The 19,169-nt window shown below is 41.9% G+C and overlaps 1 protein-coding gene across 1 annotated transcript in view; it reads left to right on the top strand.

Annotated features, from left to right (window-relative positions):
- Positions 1-19,169, top strand: part of KIAA1217 — a gene marked incomplete at its 5' end in the record, with an annotated part of 186,984 nt that overhangs the window by 73,075 nt on the left and 94,740 nt on the right. The window contains one exon of the mRNA XM_082306017.1: positions 12,907-13,102. Within this exon, the coding sequence (XP_082162143.1) occupies positions 12,907-13,102 (196 nt within the window). The remainder of the gene's footprint in view (positions 1-12,906; positions 13,103-19,169) is intronic.

Below are 19,169 nucleotides of genomic sequence, written 5' to 3' on the forward strand. Positions count from 1 at the left end.
CATGATAATCCTTTGGGTACTACCTTATAAGTGGTATTCACCAGACTTTTCTTATGACATCGTTTGATGACATTTGGCACATTCCTGGCATCTTTACTTTCCTCCTGTGACTCTTAGCTTTCTATACCCTTTTCCAGGGCCACCACTTGCTCTGTTTAGGTTTGAAGTTCAAAAGCAACATGTTTGGCAGCTGTTTCCTTTACCCTGATACCTTTCTCATTACAATAAAGAGACTGGCTCCTGAAATTAGTTTTTCTCCGTGTAACACCCCATCCTGCTCATACTTGCCGTTAGTGAGGCTCTGCAACCATTCCGTTAGCTGCATGCTGTCCCGCAGCCTTGGTTTCCACTCTCCTTCTTGGCCTCTAACATTTTCCACTTTTTTTTCCAGAGGAAATTATATATGCTCTTTTGTTGATTTTCTCCGTATTACCTTTAGATGTCTACATGCCTGTATTAATCTGTTTCTTTGCATGCCAATCCAACATGGACGGGAGTTGGTACCTCTTGTATTCTGGCTACTTGCTTTCACAACTCATGAAGACTTAACACTAGTTTTAACAGGAGCCTCTCTGCTCCAAGGCTCTTTGGTGACGGTGGAAATCCCTGTCATTCTTCCAGCGCACTGGGACAGGCCCACCTTTTATAGGTTGTCCTTATGTTGTTCAAGCTGGTCAAGTAATGTCATTCAAAGTAGCTAAGAATCTGCACTCTTATATGGGAATGAAATCACAGGCTCTGTACAACTCCAGTTAGGAGGAGGCAGGAGATCCTATCTGCTGGCCAGCAGAGGTTGCTCAGAGCATGTTAGCTGAGTGTTCTGCCCTCTACAGTTCTTTATTTCTTAGTAAATCAAGTCCAGGGTTTTTTAATCTTCTGTGAGATTTGCTCCAACATCCTGTTTCTCCCCTCATGCCGGGTGTTTGCTCTGGTGCCTCACCTCTCTGGAACAATGATGGAGTCAGGGAGGGAAGCAGGAGACGGGGGATTGTCCCAGGAACCTGTCCCTAGGGTGGGCGAGATTGCAGCCCTTGCTGCATTTGGAAATTGCAAAGCTCTCCTTGAATTCATTTCCCATCATTGTGGACTATATATATCCACATGCATGCCCACAGATGGAAAAAAAAAAATTCCCCTACAATCTAGGAGGAAAGGAAGAAATAGATCATTATTGTTTTCCCTCTTTAAATACCCTTGAGGTCATCAGAGTGCTGATGAAGGCATCAGTGTGGTGTTGAGTTTGGAAAGGAATATAGAAAGCTAAGAAATATTTTGGAAAGTTCCAAAGGAAGCCGTGCTTCAGATTTGGATTCAGACCCAAATGTCTTCAAATTTCATTCTTAATAAGGTCTTTACGTGGGCTGCGGTAATGGCCTTGATTATATTTCTCTCATATTGGCATGTCTGGATCTTCTTTAGGTGATCTGAAGTTTGCTATATAACACTGTGGAGGCCTCGTTTGCCTCCTTGTGCTGCCTTATGCAGGAATCGGTGAAGCCTGCTGCTACACTGCTGCTGTGGTTCTGTGTTTGTGTGTGGTTCATTTTTTCCTGCCAGACTGCATTTATTCAGAGAATGCTAACTCTTAATCCTGCATCACATCCATGTGATTTCAGATCAACTCCCATAAGAGGAGGGAGAGACTTCTGGATCTAGGCGGACCAGTTTTATATATTTTAACTGCAAATCCTCATCTATCTACTTGCTTTAAAATTAAAATAAATACCATGTTATGATAAGAGGAGGGGGAGAGGTAGGGATACAGACAACATTTTCCCTGGATTGAGGGTGTGAAGTGTTGCTGGTTTCGTCAAGCATCCTCATTTCCTTACGCACCCTTAGGTCAGAATTGATGTTTCACTTCCTTTGGGAGTAGGAAAGTCCAGAGAAAAGCGACACAGTTGTAATTCCCCATGAAGTGACAGGGTTTGAGGAAACTAAGTAGCTTGAGTTAATCGTATGCAACGGCTTTAGGGAGGCCAACTGTTGCACACTCTTTCAGTGCTGCCATTGTGCAGAGTAATATCCCTTCCAAAGCATGGTCCTCGTGTAATGATACCTGAATGTCAAGCAAACATGCAGCATGAATTTGGCATTGAGATGGTGTTTAGTCCTTAGAGAATCCATAATTTTTTTCTTTATCAGGAAAATAGTTTAATTAAAGGGCAAATAGAACTTCTCAGGTTTGCGTGTGTAGGATGGTGACATTATAAAAACATGAAAAAACCCTAATACGGTTTCAGTATTACTGAGACATTAGCAACAGACTGTTTTGTCTTTGTGGTTTGGAATTGGAATTTATCCAGTTATTGCTGGAAGGCTACATTTAATTTGTACTGTGTTTGCATAAATAGCTTATTTGTAAAAATCACATTTTACTTGAACAATTTTAAATGATGCATTTATCATAGGGAGAAAAATGATCTATTGTTCTCTTTAAATAAAATGGTACTGCCCTTTCAAAGTATCCAATTGACAAAAATATGAAAAATCACAGCATGCTTATATGTTGCTTATCTTGTCCCCAGAATCAGCTCTCATATGCTCATATCCCCAGGTTTGTAAAATTCAAAAGATTCTTTGAATTACTCTCTTAATTATGATGTTGGCATTATAATTACTTGCTAAATAGGATTCTTTAACAAGGACATCATTGTTATCAAAGCAGTTGTATTTCTTTGCCTGGTATGACTAGCTGCGTGCTCTGAACAGGGCAGCAGCAGTTGTCTTGTGAGCCTGACTCTGGCTGAAGGAGGAATCAATTGCTCAGAGAAGGTTCAAATGAACCTTCAGGCAAATGAAGATTAGGGAAAATATAGGACCCCCACCTATAAGGACTCAAACAGCAGGAGGGAATTTCCCCTCCAATTTGCATCTCATTCATGTGTTGGAAGGAATAAATGTTTGGGGTTTTTTGGCCCTCAAACCCCTTTTAGCACGTTTTCACATTCTGTGTGCTTTGAGATCAGATGTAGAATAGTAAAGAGAGATGTGATTGGAGAATACTTTTTAATCATACCGTAGTTTATCTTTTATTCTTTTTAAAGTTGTGGTTAATCAAGAGTAATATAGTATTTCTAAGTTCTGCTTGAAGGATTCCATGTCTCTCTAGTAAGTGTGAAACCAACACAGAAGTGTAATGACTGCTGCTAACTCCAGCCAAGAGTATTATCATGTCTTAGGAAGAACGCATATTTTGCCATTTCTCGTCAGATATGGTTGCTAGATATGTATTTGAATCTGCGTGGCTCAACTCTTTGCCATTAATTCTTATATTAGAACATTCTCTGTTTCTTTGACACACCACCACATGTAGTGCATCCAAACTGAGTCCAGCAAGAGTCCTGAGAATATTGCATATTAAGTATTGATAGAGCATATTGTTCCCTGATACATGTGCCTTTCCTTCATTATTTTTCAGCATCTCTCCCCTTCCCTTCCCTTCCCTTCCCTTCCCTTCCCTTCCCTTCCCTTCCCTTCCCTTCCCTTCCCTTCCCTTCCCTTCCCTTCCCTTCCCTTCCCTTCCCTTCCCTTCCCTTCCCTTCCCTTCCCTTCCCTTCCCTTCCCTTCCCTTCCCTTCCCTTCCCTTCCCTTCCCTTCCCTTCCCTTCCCCCTTCCCTTCCCCCTTCCCTTCCCCCTTCCCTTCCCCCTTCCCTTCCCCCTTCCCTTCCCCCTTCCCTTCCCCCTTCCCTTCCCCCTTCCCTTCCCCCTTCCCTTCCCCCTTCCCTTCCCCCTTCCCTTCCCCCTTCCCTTCCCCCTTCCCTTCCCTTCCCTTCCCTTCCCTTCCCTTCCCTTCCCTTCCCTTCTATACTTTCAGTATGTACAGGTTATTCTCTTTTAATTTCTCTTGTCCTCCTTTTTCTTTTCCTGTTAACAATTATCTCTCCCCCTCCCCTTCTTTTCTCTCTTTGATCCACAGGTTTTGCAGTGCATGTTGGTCTCCCTTCATTCAGAACTTGACATTCAAAGGTACTTGATGAAAATTGAATCCTCTCAGAGAGTTAGTACTGTACTTTCTTTTTTCTGCACTCTGCTGTGGATTGAGTTTGTTACCCTTTAACTGTGTGTGTCTTGCTTCACAACTAGCGTTCTCGAATAAATATGGATCTGCATGCTTTTTCCCTCTGTATTTCACGGCAGTGAAGTGTCATTCTTCTAGATTAATTGCATACGGGAGTGTGATGCATGTGCATCCTTTGACAATTTTTTAATTCTGACTTTTCCTTTAATGGCATGATAGACATGAAGTCCACACTCTTGTCTTAGATGCTTTGAAATCCACCAAAATTCAGTGGGAGGTCCTAGATAAATAAGTGATCCCTACCAGCTGTCCCAGTTCTAACTTTATTTATGTATGTATACGTACTTGGAACTGGCAGAAGGTGTAAAAGTCTTGCTGCAAAGTTAAGGACAGCTCTGTGGGCACAGGAGTAAATATTTTTGTCTTTTACATGCAAAAAAGCTTAGTTCTGCAACTTGCAAAATGATCTTATATGTACACTGTGCACCTGTGAAGTCACCTGTATCTCACCTTACTTCCTATTGAGCTCCTCTTCCATTTCTGTATGGCTTGTAATGCCATATAGAGTGGATGTCTACTACAGTTAATTTTTCCCCCCCCAGGCAGTGCATGTGTACATGCCTTTTAGATGTGTACGTTAAAGGTGCCTCTGCATGGTTTCTACTACTGTCAAAAGTGCAATCACAAAAGCACCAAGATAACACATGCTGCAAGCAAGGAATAAGGCCTTGGAGCATGCAGAGTGCACAGCGGCTTATTTGCACCTGATTTGTCGCTTCCTGACAAATTTCCACTTACAGGATTTAAATAGGCCAATAAACATGCCGACCACAGGGAAGGGTGGGAGAGGCAGGGTGTGGAGAGCAGTAAGGCTTCTCCCTCCTTTGCCAAGGAGATGGCCTCGAGGGAGGGAAAAAGAAGCAGAAGGGCGCGGTGACAAGTTGGAAGACAGGAGCAGGGGAAGCTCCTCTCTTCCACAGCATCTCTCTTGCAGCAGCCCTAGGTGCCAGAGCAACAAACTCTGATAAGTGCTTCATCGCACGTTTACTTCCATGAGTAGAGGCTAAAAATAAGTCACTGGCGTGGGTGTGTTGCTGCCAGAGGCAGATCTGCCTCCCGCTTGCTTTTCCCGGGTGTTTGTTCTCGCTGGGGCTGGCAGCACCCACGGCTGCTGGGGCCTGGCCCACACAGAGGGCAGCTCACACCCTGCCCTGAAGACCTCGTCCCACTCACCAGCCTTCGTGTTGATGGTGCTTTCTTCGGTTATTTTTAAAATAGCATGTTAATTAAGAACTCCTCCTTAGCTTGTAGAAAAACAGAAAAACAGGTTTTTCCAGGACCGTGGCATCGTGTTCCTTTGCTTTGGGAAACAGACACCACAAAACCAGACCCTCCTCCTGTTTTCCTTAGGGACATGTGTGGGAGAACAGGGATGGGTAGATAATAATTTTCTTGAATCTGAACACACTATCCCCCAGGTACATTTAGGCATCTGGTATATATTCTTTCTTCTCATCCCCCTCCCCCTCCCGCCCCCCCCCCCCCCCCCCCTTTTGCATGTGGTTTTAAGCATGTAAAGATCTTTCCCCTTTAATCAGCATAATGACAGTTTTTGTTTAAATCATCCCTTTTAATCTTCGGAGTTCTCATGACGGTTTTGGGGATTGTGTAGGTAGGAGTTACCTCACCCGCTGCTGATGAAATGCAGCCATCTCCCGGATGGAACAAGGGGTCATGCTGGCTCATGCATACTTCACAGTAGGGTTTTTAGGAGGGAAAAGAGAAATAGCTTCCAACTGAAACTGCCATAAGATTTTAATTAAGACAAATGTTGATGTCCAGGCTGGAATTTATGGATAACTTATTTAAACAAAGTAATAATAAACTGAAGCTATGATGCAAGAATATGACAAAGACTGTGAAAGAACAAATTTTGCTGTGAGCAAAATTGATGGAGCCATAGAAGCCTTTGCAGGGAAGAATAGTGAGGTGATCAGTCACTTTTTAAATTTAGCTATCGTGTATAAATAAATACTTCATGTCACAAAGCATTAGAATAAAACAGAGTTATACAATTTTATTTTAAAATGAAAAATTTCTTTCATTCAGTGTGATTTTTGCTTATTACCAGTGGGTCACTATTAGTTTTGTCTATTGTTTTACTTCAGTTTCTACCCTAAAATCTCAGGCTGGCATTTGTAGAAAGAGAAAACCTTGGATTTGGACAGAAACATACTGAGAAATATTTTTACACTTTAACGTGGATGGCTTGGGTTTTTCTGATATTTCACATGTTCCAAAGAGATGCCACAGCATGTTGCATATTTCAGTCTGGACTTGTCTGGACCAATTAAGCTGCTCTTAGACAGGCTGCTGAGTTCCTTAGGGCAACATTTTCAAATGCAAGTTCCTCCAATTAAATATCTGAATAAGAGGTCTGGCAGCATAAGTGCTGAGCACCTACAGCTTTTATTGCTTCTAATGAATATCTTTACTGTAAACACACAGCTTTCCTGAAGAGCAGGCTTCAATCTATCTAGGTGCTTACAGTTAGGAACCAAAGTTTGAAAATGTTGCTTCATGTCAGTCATTGATAACACAGTTTCATGAAAAACTTTCTCTGGTAACTCTGGGAATCACCCTGCTGAAGAGCAACCCATGGTCCTGCGAAGGGCGAGCAGGAGTCGGCAGCCTGCGGATGTCCTGCTCGGTGATTCACAGCACTCAGGATTAAAAGAAATTAGTTTTGGCGGCTTGCCACAGCAGGGAGCATGCAGCTGGCCACCAACAGGAGCTAGCAAGGCTCCTGGGAAAATGTGCAGATTTTTAGGATGATCTGAATATCATTCTGACCTAAAAATATGGCAGATAAATTCTGACACGTCATTAGACATGGTTTTTCCCGCTAGGTGAAAGAAACTGGGGTCAGCATCAGCGAATACAAAGAGTGGTGATAAAGATCCTGTCATAAGCAGAGAGGAGTTTTGCCTTCAGATAAATTCGTAGAAATGAGTAAAATAACCACTCAGCGCGGCGTTCTGACCCCGCCGTAGCGATGGGCTCTGGTAATGCGTGGCTGTGACTGAGCATTGCCAGGTTTTAATGCAGCCCCTTCCTGTGGCAGCTGGTGCCATTGGCTGAGTTATCTTCCCCTCCTTCTCGTTCGCGCTGGGAGGGAAGGGGAATGCTTTCTTTTACCTTACTTGGGAAAATTCTTCTGGGTCTGTTTCCTTCCTTCCTCAGAGCGTGAAAAGATCTGCAGCAGGGCTGTACCTCAGGTTCATGTACACTGAATTCATTGCTTAATTACCACACTGCAGGCAACCTGGGGAGGGCTCAGTGATTTGTGCTCTGCTTGCTTTCCTCCTGCGGTGAGTATGGTGAGCTCAGGCTTTCCCCGGCCCGCCGGCAGCAGGAGGAGGCCGGTAGCACTGCAGCCGAGGGGGAGCTCAGGCAGCGTCCAACGCAGAACGTGCCTCAAAGTCAGGGAGGCTGCAGGCAAGTGGGCTACCTTGGTTCAGTCCTAGGGATGGTGGGCAACCATGGCTCAAGCACTGTGTCTCTCCTTATAAAGGAGGAAAGACTTCTGGCCATTCATACTGTAGAAATTAATATTGCCACCGAACTGAGAGTGCTTGTGATTAAGGACCAGCTTTGTAACTCATTGTCATTGATTCAACAGAAAACAGTGAAACGTTTGTGTTTGAAGTACAGAAATAAAAACCAGAGACATCCGGTAGCCCATGAGCAGGCATCAGGGAATAGTATAACTAACTCCTACAGAGTCTACACGGTGTCCAGGGTAGGAGTGCGCTCCTGCTCCCTTCAGCTCTCGAGAGCACGGATGCTGGTGTGCGCCTTCTCCTGGCATGGTACTGTTGCCAACTGATGGTGTCTGAAAGGCACATGCCGTAGATTTTTGCATCTCATAATGGTGAAATAACACACAAAGAAAAGCGAGCTTGTCATGAAAGATGGTTTTATGTTACATTCAGCTGCTGAATCACCTCCCCGCCCCCAGTTCCCCCAGTGAGAGAAAGTATCCAAATGCATCCATTGCACAGATGTAACATGAACTTTAATTTATATAGACATGTATAAGCATTTAACTTTTCTGAGAAAGTGCTATGGAAAACATTGTTATAATAAATGCTTAAAAATAAGAACATGTGGGTAGTATTCACTTTCTCTCCAGCAGCAATATGTCACTAATAGCATGTCCAGGCAAGTAAAACCCTGTAGTTGTGATAATATGGGACCCCAAAGACTCTGTATCTTTGGAAAAAGCAGATCCTTCCTTCAGACAACCATAATTTGGACAATTTGACACATATGTGAGGAAGAAATATTATTGTTGCGATAACAAGAGCTCATGTGCTGTGACAATATTTCAGAGATAACAAATTCATCATACATTAAACACAGCCTGTTTATATGTATATCTCTAGTCTGTCACATATCCAGTAGCCATCTTCGGCACAAGTCACAGGACAATTAGTTTACTTGAAGGTCAAGAGAAGCAGGTTTCCATTTTTCTTTTCATTTTTCTTCTTCATTTGAAATGTCAAGAAGACACCAAAATGGTTTTTTTTTTGCCTATGCTAAGTGTGTTTTTAGAGCACGTGATTGGAAAGAGTTATTTTACTAGCGCTGTATTATTTTTTTATGTCTTTGTTTATCATTTGTACGCTGCCAGGAGTGCTAGCAACTTCGAAGATGTGTATGATAAGTTTGTTCTCCTGAAGAGATAAGTGTCTGTCGACATAGAGGCTAAGGAAGTTCCTGGAGACAGGAAATAAAAAGTGTGAATTGATCAAGAGATGAAATTAAATCCTTCTTCAGGTCATGGGATTTTTTTCTTAGTTCTTTTTTGTCTGTGAAAATGTGTGAAGCAAATCTGCGGGAAAGATTTTTAAAAAGAAAAAGAAGGAAAAAAGGTTTCAGTTATATAGATTAGTATGGAAAATAACTGGAAATGAGCATGGAAGGATGTTATGAAGAGCAGAGCCATAAGACCGGGTAGAACAAAAGGGTGAGAGGATTAGTGGGGGCAAACGTGAGCAGAGGACCAGAGGCAGAAACATGCATGGCACTTGAAGAACATCTCTAGTGCCCCGTGACTGCTCATTACGTTGGCATCTCTGCAGTATTTCACTTCTCCTTATTCAGGTACCTTCTGATTTCACTCCTAATTATTTGAAAATTTATTGCATTCAAAGAGCCTTGCACTTTTTTTGCATTTTTTTTCTGAGTTGGTGAAAGAACTAAAGCAGATATATTAAAAGTGCATACTTTGGGCAGGCTGTAACAGACAGACATCACTCGTGAGGCATGATTAACCACAGTTTTAATTCTTGATCAAATCTCAAGAGTAGTTGGAAGATACTGGATCCTCTGTAACTGCTACCTCCATGTGTTACGCTTAAATATATACCCTGAAGAGGTTACGAGGATCTATATCCTTGTAAATAAAATGTTATATCCAAAATGAAATAGTAATCTCAAAGCACGATGTAATTATATGTAAGTTTTCACTGAAATTGTTCATCCTTATTTTGGCCTTTCCTTTCTGCTGAGCTTCTTACCCAGAACTAGCATAGGCAAGATCTTTTATCAGTGAAGTCTTCAAGGAGGTTCAGCTCTACTCAGCTGGCTGAAAAACCAAGCCTATTGCACAAAGAAGCATGCAAGGGGATGTCTCCTAACATATAGCTGGCGGGGGGAAGACCATGGCTGACCGAGGAAATTGTAGCCTAACCAGTATTGGCACAGGGGAAAAGAGAGAGACCCGCTGCCTGGTTCTGAGCCCTCTTCTCTTTTCTGGCATTTATCCCAGAGGTGGGGTTAGGAAAGTACTGGTGTTTCCTTGGTTTTGAGTGCCTGTGTGGAGTATCTGTTTACAAATGCTTTAAGTTTGGATAGTGCTACTCCTTAGTGGGCATGTCTTGAGTTTTCTTCTCTGTTAAGTATTATGTTTTTTGCCCTTTGCTAGCAGATGCATTAAAAAGGCAGCCGCCCAGGCACAGTGATGCCCCGTTCATTGCTTTCACTGGATTTATGCAACACGCAGCTGCAGCACCATCCTGACTCTAGTAGCAGCAGTCCACACTGCGACTTTAGTTGGGTTCTGATGGGTCCTGAAACATGGGCTGTATGGTGAATATTTGTTTTGTAAATGCTTATACTGTGTGCTAGTTCCTCAAAAGTACTTAAAGGGACACTTCCTGAAGTATTATTTTAAGCTTTTGAATATTTTTTCAATATGTTAGTGAACATTCTATGGAAAAAATATATATGGTACCATTTATTAAGTATTTATTTGCCAACACACCGAATAATTATTACAAGGGTTAGATAACACTGAGGGTTTCTGCCTTGCTTTCTTCAGTTATCTTTACAAGTCCTTGTAGGTTATGGCTCCATAAATGTTGCTTGTCCTCTCCCCACTTCATGGGCTGGTTTTCCTAAGAAGTGCTGCCTAGGAATTCACTTGATTATTAAGTAGCATCAAGCTTAGTGCTCACTGCCAATAATAAAAACGCTTTCCTATCAAATATGCACTCGTATCTCTCAGTTACTTGAATAGCCACTGTTGTTGCTGTGTTTGAGGAGTTTTTTTAATAATCTGTTTAAAATTCAGAATTACTCCAGAAATGCAATGTTTACATGAGTTGAGCATGACAAATAGCTTGAAGCCTTTCAAGCTTCATGTCTGAGCAGAATCCTTGATGTGCCTCTGCCTTGCTTGGGGAAGCTCTGGTACATCTCTTGGGGCTGCAGTATTTGGGCTGAAGAATGAGGGCTGCTAAAAGGGGTCTTTTTTAGTCACAGTAATGCTGGCATTATCATCCAGGGGATCTGAGATGCTGTGTGTTAGGTCCTAAAGAATTGCCCCGGGGCAACCAAAGAAGCACAACATTGCTGAGGTTGGCTCCATCTGCGCATTGACAGGACACGCTGGGCAACTGCACAGCTGAACCTGTGTCTGTTGCTTCTGGTAATGAAGTATCCCCTTACTGCTTAAATATGCACCTGTTCCTATGTGTTGATAAACTATATATATGCAACTGCCTGTCTCAAATGACATCTGGGGATTCAAATGAAAGAGAAACAAAAATAAGTAAAAGCAAAGCAAAATAAGCTTGATTCATATTATCGGATTTTTTTTTCTTAAAGAAACAACAGCAATCCCCTTCCCAACAAACTCTGAAGTTAAAGACCTTTTGCAGGTTGATTTTGTTACTTTTGTTTGCATCTTGTTTTATTTTTAGTTATGGTTTTCCAGAAAGTGAGAATTATGTGCCCCTATTAATGGATACATACAGTTAAGTTATTAATCAGTACAAGGAACTACAAAGCTGACTTGGCTTGTAATACTCCTGTAATATGCCTGTGTAAATAAAATACTTCAGCAGTGACGGTTCCCAAGCCATTTTGGAAAGTTGAATGAATAAGTACTGACTAATCAAATTCTTTCTCTGTGTTTGCAGGTCACTTGTCACCTCTGTAAATTTTCAGGCACAAGTCCCTGTATTTACAACCTGCAGACTAGTGCTGACCATGTCAGAGGCACTTCAAAGCATACTTTAGTTTGCTGAGAACAAATGTTGTTAGCTTTAAGTCGTACAAAAATTCAATGCTCTTGAACAATTTCACTGCGGGACATTGGATAATACCTAATATTTTAATATTAGCATTTCAAAAGTGAAAAGTTCTGGAGGATTTAGCTTTCTTGTGAGGTATTTCTAATTTATTGTAGTTTGTGAGCAACTGCACAAGTTGGCAACAACAGGCCTCTATAGTCAGCTAATGAAAATCTAATAAAAGTTAAAGTTCTTCATACTTGCAAGGTCACGTAGGGAATATTATGTGATGCATGCTATTGCTGAAACAAGCTCACCTCATTTCACTTGAAAAACCACTGAAGGAACCAGATGTCAGCAAGATAAGTCATCTTGGCTTTCCAGAAAGAAGCAAAATCTTTTAAGGATCTTGACAGCATCTTCAAACCTAGAGTTGAAATGGATTTTAATACAGGGGATTTTTAATGTACTAGCATCTGTCCTTAAATGATAGGGAAGAGGAAAGTGTATATGTTTTGCAACATCTTGTGCCTGTGCTGATTATAGGCCTTTATAAAGTTCATATTTACATACTGGTTTTGGGACAAAGTAAGCTTGCTTTGCTTTGAATTTCTGCTTGTACAGTGTCTGTTCTAGTTTGATATGATATAGAGTTTGCTTGAGAGACTGGAAAATTATTCTTCCAAACTAATAGTAACATGTGGTTGAGGGAGTTTCACTAAACAGTATTGAGTGTACTTCTTAAAGCAACCCCTCTTTGTAGAAAGCTCCTACAATGTCACTTACAGTTAGCAAAAAAGTGTTCAGGACATTGTATCTGCTATTGAGTGTGTTTTTATTAGGCAGATCTTAAAAGGAAGAGTCAGTAGAAGTGCATAAATGAAACCATCTCTCTCCCTTCCTGAGAGAGTTGGCTTTTTCCACATACTGTGTTTAGCAGTTAATGAAGACATTTCTGATTTATATTGACAAAATAATTGTTTGTGTGTGTGTGGTGTGGGTGTGGGTGTGGACATGCCTATGCGGTCGTTTGAGTGGCAAGGAATGGCGTTACCATACATCTCCTCAGCACATGTCTTATCCTCAGGGCCTTGTTAGCAACAAAATTTGCAATGATGTGGATGTACAACCGTAAAAAACATAGCAGAATACCCAAGGACACTTTTCCTAAATAACCTACACAGAAGTGACCTTCAGCATACCAGTATTTGAAGAAGTTTGGACTTCTTCCTTCTTCTCTTTGTTTTTTTCCCCCCATATTCTGGTTTCAGTAGACCAATAATGAAATGCTCTGTTTTGCAGACAAGAAGCCCAAAGCCGTCCCAGAGCCCGCAGCCCAATTTGGGTGACCAGACAGAACACCTCTCTGAAGCGTCTGCAGATTCTTTAGAGGCCATGTCGGAGGGTGATTCTCCAACCCCCTTTTCGAGGGGCAGCCGCACGCGGGCAAGCCTTCCCGTGGTGCGGTCGGCAAACCAAACGAAGGAAAGATCACTGGGTAAGACCCTGCTTCAGTCCTTCTCCTCTCTGCTCTTAGCCTGTGTTTTTCCTTTGTGCATTTAAAATAGCTTTTAAATAGTTTGGGGTTAAAAAAGCAAAGACTTTGTTAGCACATTATTTTTAATGTCAGGTTGCTCTTTGGAAATGAGCTCAGTATAGGGTACTGGGTAGCTTGGGGGAATGGTGAAATTATTTTCCTAAGATCTGAAAGTGTGCTAGGAACATGGGAAACAAGGATAAAGATGCAGACCCTGACATGAAATGCTGACTGACGGTTAAAACCCAATATTGCAAATACTTTTTGCCAAGCCTGCACACTATGTGGCAGTGAACTTAGTACAAGATTGCACCCTCATTTTCAGACAGTAGACACAAGGGTTTTATTTTATCATCTCTTCAAAGCCAGGCCTGGTTGGAAGAAACCTAGAGATATTATTGCCTGACAGATCCAGCTCTTAGTGAAAAGACTTGGTATTTGCGTGGCGGTAGCTTTCCAGGCAGAGGATTTGAATGGATGTGCTGACAGAGATGCCCTTTACTTTGGGGCAGTGCCCTTCTGTCTGCGTGGTGACACGGGTGATATGTTAGCACAGGTGGACGACTCCTTCCCGCGTTCTTCCCATATCTCAGGGTTGAATTAAGCCCAGCTGTGAACCAGAGCTCCTTTTATAAGAGTGGATTTTGTCCCAGAGACTCTGCTCTCAGCTGACTGATGGTATGAGTAAAGGCTGTTTTTTTGAAGGAGGACACCAGAGGGCAGTTAAACTGCTGCGGGAAGGCGGCATTAACTCTCATGCGGATTGCTGAGGAAGGCAGGTTTTTGCTGAGAGGTAATAAACTGAAATGCTGCTTTCCTGTAGACTCATTTCCCAGCATACAGAGTCACATAAACCGAAGGCTGGGCTGTGAATCGTACCATGCTTGTAAGCTTGTCACGGTAGTTTACTCGTTCCTCAACAATCTAAGACAGTTTCTGTCAACAGTGTTATGATATCTGACAAACACAACAAATGAGAAGAAAACAGGGCTGGAAGGGGTCCCTGCTACCTCCAGAGCTGGCAAGTGCAGAGCAGTGGCGCTGGGGACAAGGGGCTGATCCCTGCCCGTGCCAGCTCATGGAGTGGCACTGCTGCCCTCCAAAAGCCCTTTGGGCCACGAATATGTCAGGCTCTTTGGGGAGAAATTTTGAAGACTCCAACCTGGACAAGACTTTTTGGTTTAGAGGTGTTTTTAAGAGCAAGCATGTAGCACATGTGTGTTTACTATACATGCAGAGGATTCATCTCTGCCTATGTGTCGCTGCTGGCTAGGGCGTCCTCAGAATGGCTTGCTTCACCCTGAGATTTTCTGGAAAACATGTATTTGGTTCAATGTGATGTCAAGTGGATTGGGGCTTCACAGGTCCCTGTGCGACTCGCAGTCCAGCCTCATCGCATGGGTTTCAGCTGGCATTCGGAGATTACTCCAGGCCACGTAGGGTATCTCGGCTCTAAACTTCTGTTTCGGATGTGAGCTGAGAATTGATAAACAGCTTTCGGGAAGCTTTTTGTTGGCATCAAAGGGGGTGGCCTGCTATGCACCAGTGCTTTGTGCAGTGTTTTCTTCCCCCAAAGCTGAGCTAGAAACACCTTTCTCATTGTCAGTGTGTACATCTGAAAAGAATACAACAACCCTGTTTCTGGAAAAGACTTAAGTGCTCATCACTACGAATAAACCTGGTAGGTTACAGGAAGGGCTGTACTAGGTTAGATGAAAAATCCACCTGGCCCTGTCTTTTGTCCCCAAGAGGGACCATAGGGAGCTAGTCTAGGCAAGAGTAAGAACAGGGTAAATATGTGTATGTATGATCCTTCCCCCGAGTACTCTCCCAGCCTCAAGCTATCTTTAGCCTAGGGATTTCATAGTTATGGTTTCTGCCTGTGTAGTAACCCTCAAGAGATGTCTCCTCCAGGTATTTGTTCAGTCTCCCTTTGAACCCATGTAAATTTTTTGCATCCGCAAGAGTGCAGCTGTGACTTTGGCAGCGAATTATGTTGGTTTACTGCCCAACCATCACTTTTCTCTTGCTTTGTTTTGTATTTGCTTATCTGCTTTAAGTTAATGTCGTGCCCCCTTGTCCTTGTGTTGGAAGTGACAGCAAACATTAGATCGCTATCTGCTCCCCGTGGGCCATCTCTGATTTTGTAGGCCTGTCATTTCCCTCAGGTCATCTCTTCTCCAGGCTGAGAAGTGCTGCTGTAATCACTTGTTCCTCACCCAGAAACCATCCGGGACATTTGGTTATCATTGTTGCCCTTCTTTGCACTTCTTCCAGTTCGACAATATCTGTGCTGAGATGAGAGGACCAGAGCTGCAGAAGCTCACTGTTAAGCAGTCCACTCTTAAACCCTTTTTTTAGCATCCATTGCATATACTGAAATGTGTTGTCCAGGTCCTCATGGAGGACAGTCACATGAAGATATACCATTTTATTTAATGGACAGGATTTCAGACCTTGCAAGGCACCTTATCTCAGCCTGTCTTTCATATACTAGAGACAAGACCCTGGCTTATCCCAGCGTGAACAGGCAAAATGCGGGAAGGGGGAGGGAGGGGAAGCAATGTAATATGAAGCATTTGAGTTGAGAGTTTTTGATTTGAAACTGGAGCAAAATAAGCCTTTTCCCACTTGCATTTCAGGAGGGGTCACAGCTATGTGTGTGGCTTAAGGGATCATCATACTAGCCAAATAGGAGGTAATACATTGTCACCACCCCACGATCTGTCATTTTCAAGTTGTTCCAGGAACTATTAATAGCAAATTGTTTGTTTTAAAAGATAGTTTAAAAATTATTCTGATATAGTTCAATTTTAGATTATTATTCTTCAATGCATTTCTTTTACAGTAATGTCCTTTTCCTCAATCTTTTCTGCCAGTGTGTTCTAACACCACCAGGAGCAACGTTCTGAAATTTTGAGACTCTTTGCAGTTAGGATTGTTTTTACTTCCAGCAGTACAAGGGTGTTTATTTTTAAAAAACAGGAAACTGTTTATGACTTCAGTTTTAAAAGTGTCATGAAAATATTTCTGTTCACAGGATTTTAAATAAGCTATGTATAACCACCTCCCTTTCAATCTCTGTTAATTTTTTAATTTAATCTAATTTAAATACACATTATGTTTTGATCCTCAGCCAGCATAATTTCAGTGAAGAAAATGACCAACTTTTGTGAATTTTTATTAATTTTACATTTAATATCTCAATGCTGTTGTTTTAAAAACCTGATGTTTTCTTTTTGAAATTCTAATTCTTCTATAGATTCCTATTTTATTAACTACATATGAGTCAGTTTATTTTTAAATTGTGGTCTGAATTAACACGGAGCCTGAGAAGGAATAGCGGTAATGCATTTTGGCTACCCCAACATCATTTATCAGTCAGGACTAATCTAATAGGACATGGTATTCTGACATGAGAGGCTATCACATGCCATGTGGAGTTGACCCAGAAAACAGTATTCCAATTGTGGGCCCATTTAAAATTTCAGCCACAGCTTTTGAAATGAAAGTCTTTCTTGGCTAAGAGGTCCATCAGAAATTGGCACTTGTCTCATCAATCTGCAGCCTGGAGACAAAATGAGATATTAAAATAAATTAATTCACTGTGCAAGAGAAAATTAAATGTATTTTGAAATATCTATTTGAAAGCTGGGAGTTTTTCCAGTGTGATAACTGTGGGAAAAAATTATCTAGCAAAACCGTCAGAGCGAGAATCAGCTGAAACCTGGAAAGTGCTCAAAAGCTTTCAACAAACTTCACTTGCAATTTGCCTGGAGGAAGCAGAACCTGACAAGTGCCCAGCGAGGTTACGCCAGCAGCCAGCCTGTGCCCGAGCTGCAGCTCGCTGCTGTCGCTGCTCCGGTGCCTCTGCAAGGAAATCAAGACGGACAAATATTTTCACTTGTAGTCTCTCTTGTGGCACATCTGTACAAACGACGGGCCTGATCCTTTGTAAGTGCACCAGCATCCTCTGTGGTGACCGAGTGGTTGGGGCGGTTGACGCGATCGGTCACAGCCCCGATGGGCAGGGTGTGATCACAACCTCCAATTGCAGTAACAGCTGTAGGTGCTGCCGCAGGATCCGGCTGTACACGCAGGCTTGGATTAAGGAAGAGTATGGTATTAGGAGGGATTTCCATAAATGCACAAGGATTTGGGTTTGAGAAGTTACTGAGGAGGTTGAAGTGTTATGGTTTGTGGGCTGCAGGCGCCTTCTCTGGGTGCCCCAGCCAGGGCGCCCAGCTGCTCTGGTCCAGATGAATAAGAAGCAGAGGATGACTGGGCTCCTCACTGGCAAACCTGTGCCTAAAACTAGGTAGCATTGAAAGGCCTCTGCAGAAATGTCTGATTCTGCCCACATTTACATTTTATTTGCCTTCAGAGGAATTACTCACAGGAGTAAAATTACACAGCAGCTTAAGGATTGGCATGAGGCTCGTCTTAAACAATCATGGAATATTCTGAATATTATTTGTTAGCCCCTCAACCCCAAGTTTTAGCAGGCACAGATTTTAGAGTCTGATCAATTAGTTTGCTGCCACCTTCTATGCAAATGCTGTTACTGATTATAATAGTAACACCTGGATCTTTTGTAGCATTTCTTGCAGGTGTTTCTCAAAGCCTGTTAAAAAGAGAGTCAGGGCTGTAGTTACAATTTTACACATAGGAAAACTTTTGCGGAGAGAGGGATAGTGACTTGGTTGCTGTCACCCGACAGTAGAAAGAACTCTCTATACATGTGTATGCAATGTACTGTAAGACTTACACAGAAAAATATAAACGCTAAAGGTAGACTTATATATTATATTGGTGGTAATTAATTGTTATTTACTTTTTATGAGCTAGAAATTAAAATAGGCATGTTAAATCAGGCAGAAGATATGTGAACGGCCATAGATTTTGTAAGAGAAGTCTGTGATTTGTTAGCAGCGGCACTGCCCTCTTGGAGTCCTTAGCACATGATTCAAGGCTAATGAAGTCAGCAGGATCTTCAGTTTAATTAATGGGAGAGGAACTCCCTGGGAACTGTGTTTCAAGTTAAGGCTGAGTATAGCTTTAATGTATTCAGTCATCTTAAAGAAATTTTCCCTATCTTGTCTTTTTACAGTGTATGCAAAGCAGCCAACATGCAAAAAGGTCATGTAAATATTTGCTGCCATGGTCAGATACATTAACGTGGGCTGTCAGGTCTATAGGAAAAACAGCCTGAAACAACTAGTTGCAATTATTAAATTGAAACACAGATCCTGGGAAATTAAAATATTCTAAGGCAACAATAGTTTTCCTGTCCAGCTTTTCTAGATTTTATCTTCTTTCATATTTCTTCAAATTATAGTTGAAGTTCTTGGACTTGGAAAGGGAAAAAAAAAAAAGACACTTCTTACAAATATTTTGTGTCAAAAGAGCAAAAGAAGGTAAACAATCATATCGACATATTATAGTGCTGGGAGTTTTTTCTGTTTCATTTATTGTCCTTACATGATTTGTGAAAGACAGCTATATGGAAGAGTGAAATATGGGCCTTCCCAGGCTAGCACTCGTGCGCTCAATTATTGTTTACTTAACACATTCTTCCTCCTGTAAGAGAATGTCTTGTGTGTACCTGAAAAAAAAATGCTTCCAAGAAGCAAGATCTTATTTAGTACATACTGTTTCAACAGAAGCACATTCTGTCTGCCACTAAAAAGCTGATAAGCAGTATATTTTAGATGCTGTGTCACACTGGAGCTGAATTTGACTCCATTGCAACAGGCCGTATCAGCATGGACCCAATGGGTTCATTGCAGTGATACTGGACTAGATGTGCAGTGTGCTAAATAAAACCATTAGGTATGCAGGTCTGCATCTGTCATTGCTATATCTGTTAAATGTTTTTTGAATGCAATCTTTGTTATTTATTTGCACTGCAGTAATACTAAAGGATCCCGACTAAAAATGGGAGCTCACCATGTTGAGTAATAAACACAGTGAGAAAATACTCCTATTGCAGGGCCTTGCAACATGAATAAACCAGAATGAAAAGTGG

This window comes from Platalea leucorodia, assembly GCF_965183815.1.
Source record: "Platalea leucorodia genome assembly, chromosome: 1".
Classification (NCBI taxonomy): Eukaryota; Metazoa; Chordata; class Aves; order Pelecaniformes; family Threskiornithidae; genus Platalea; species Platalea leucorodia.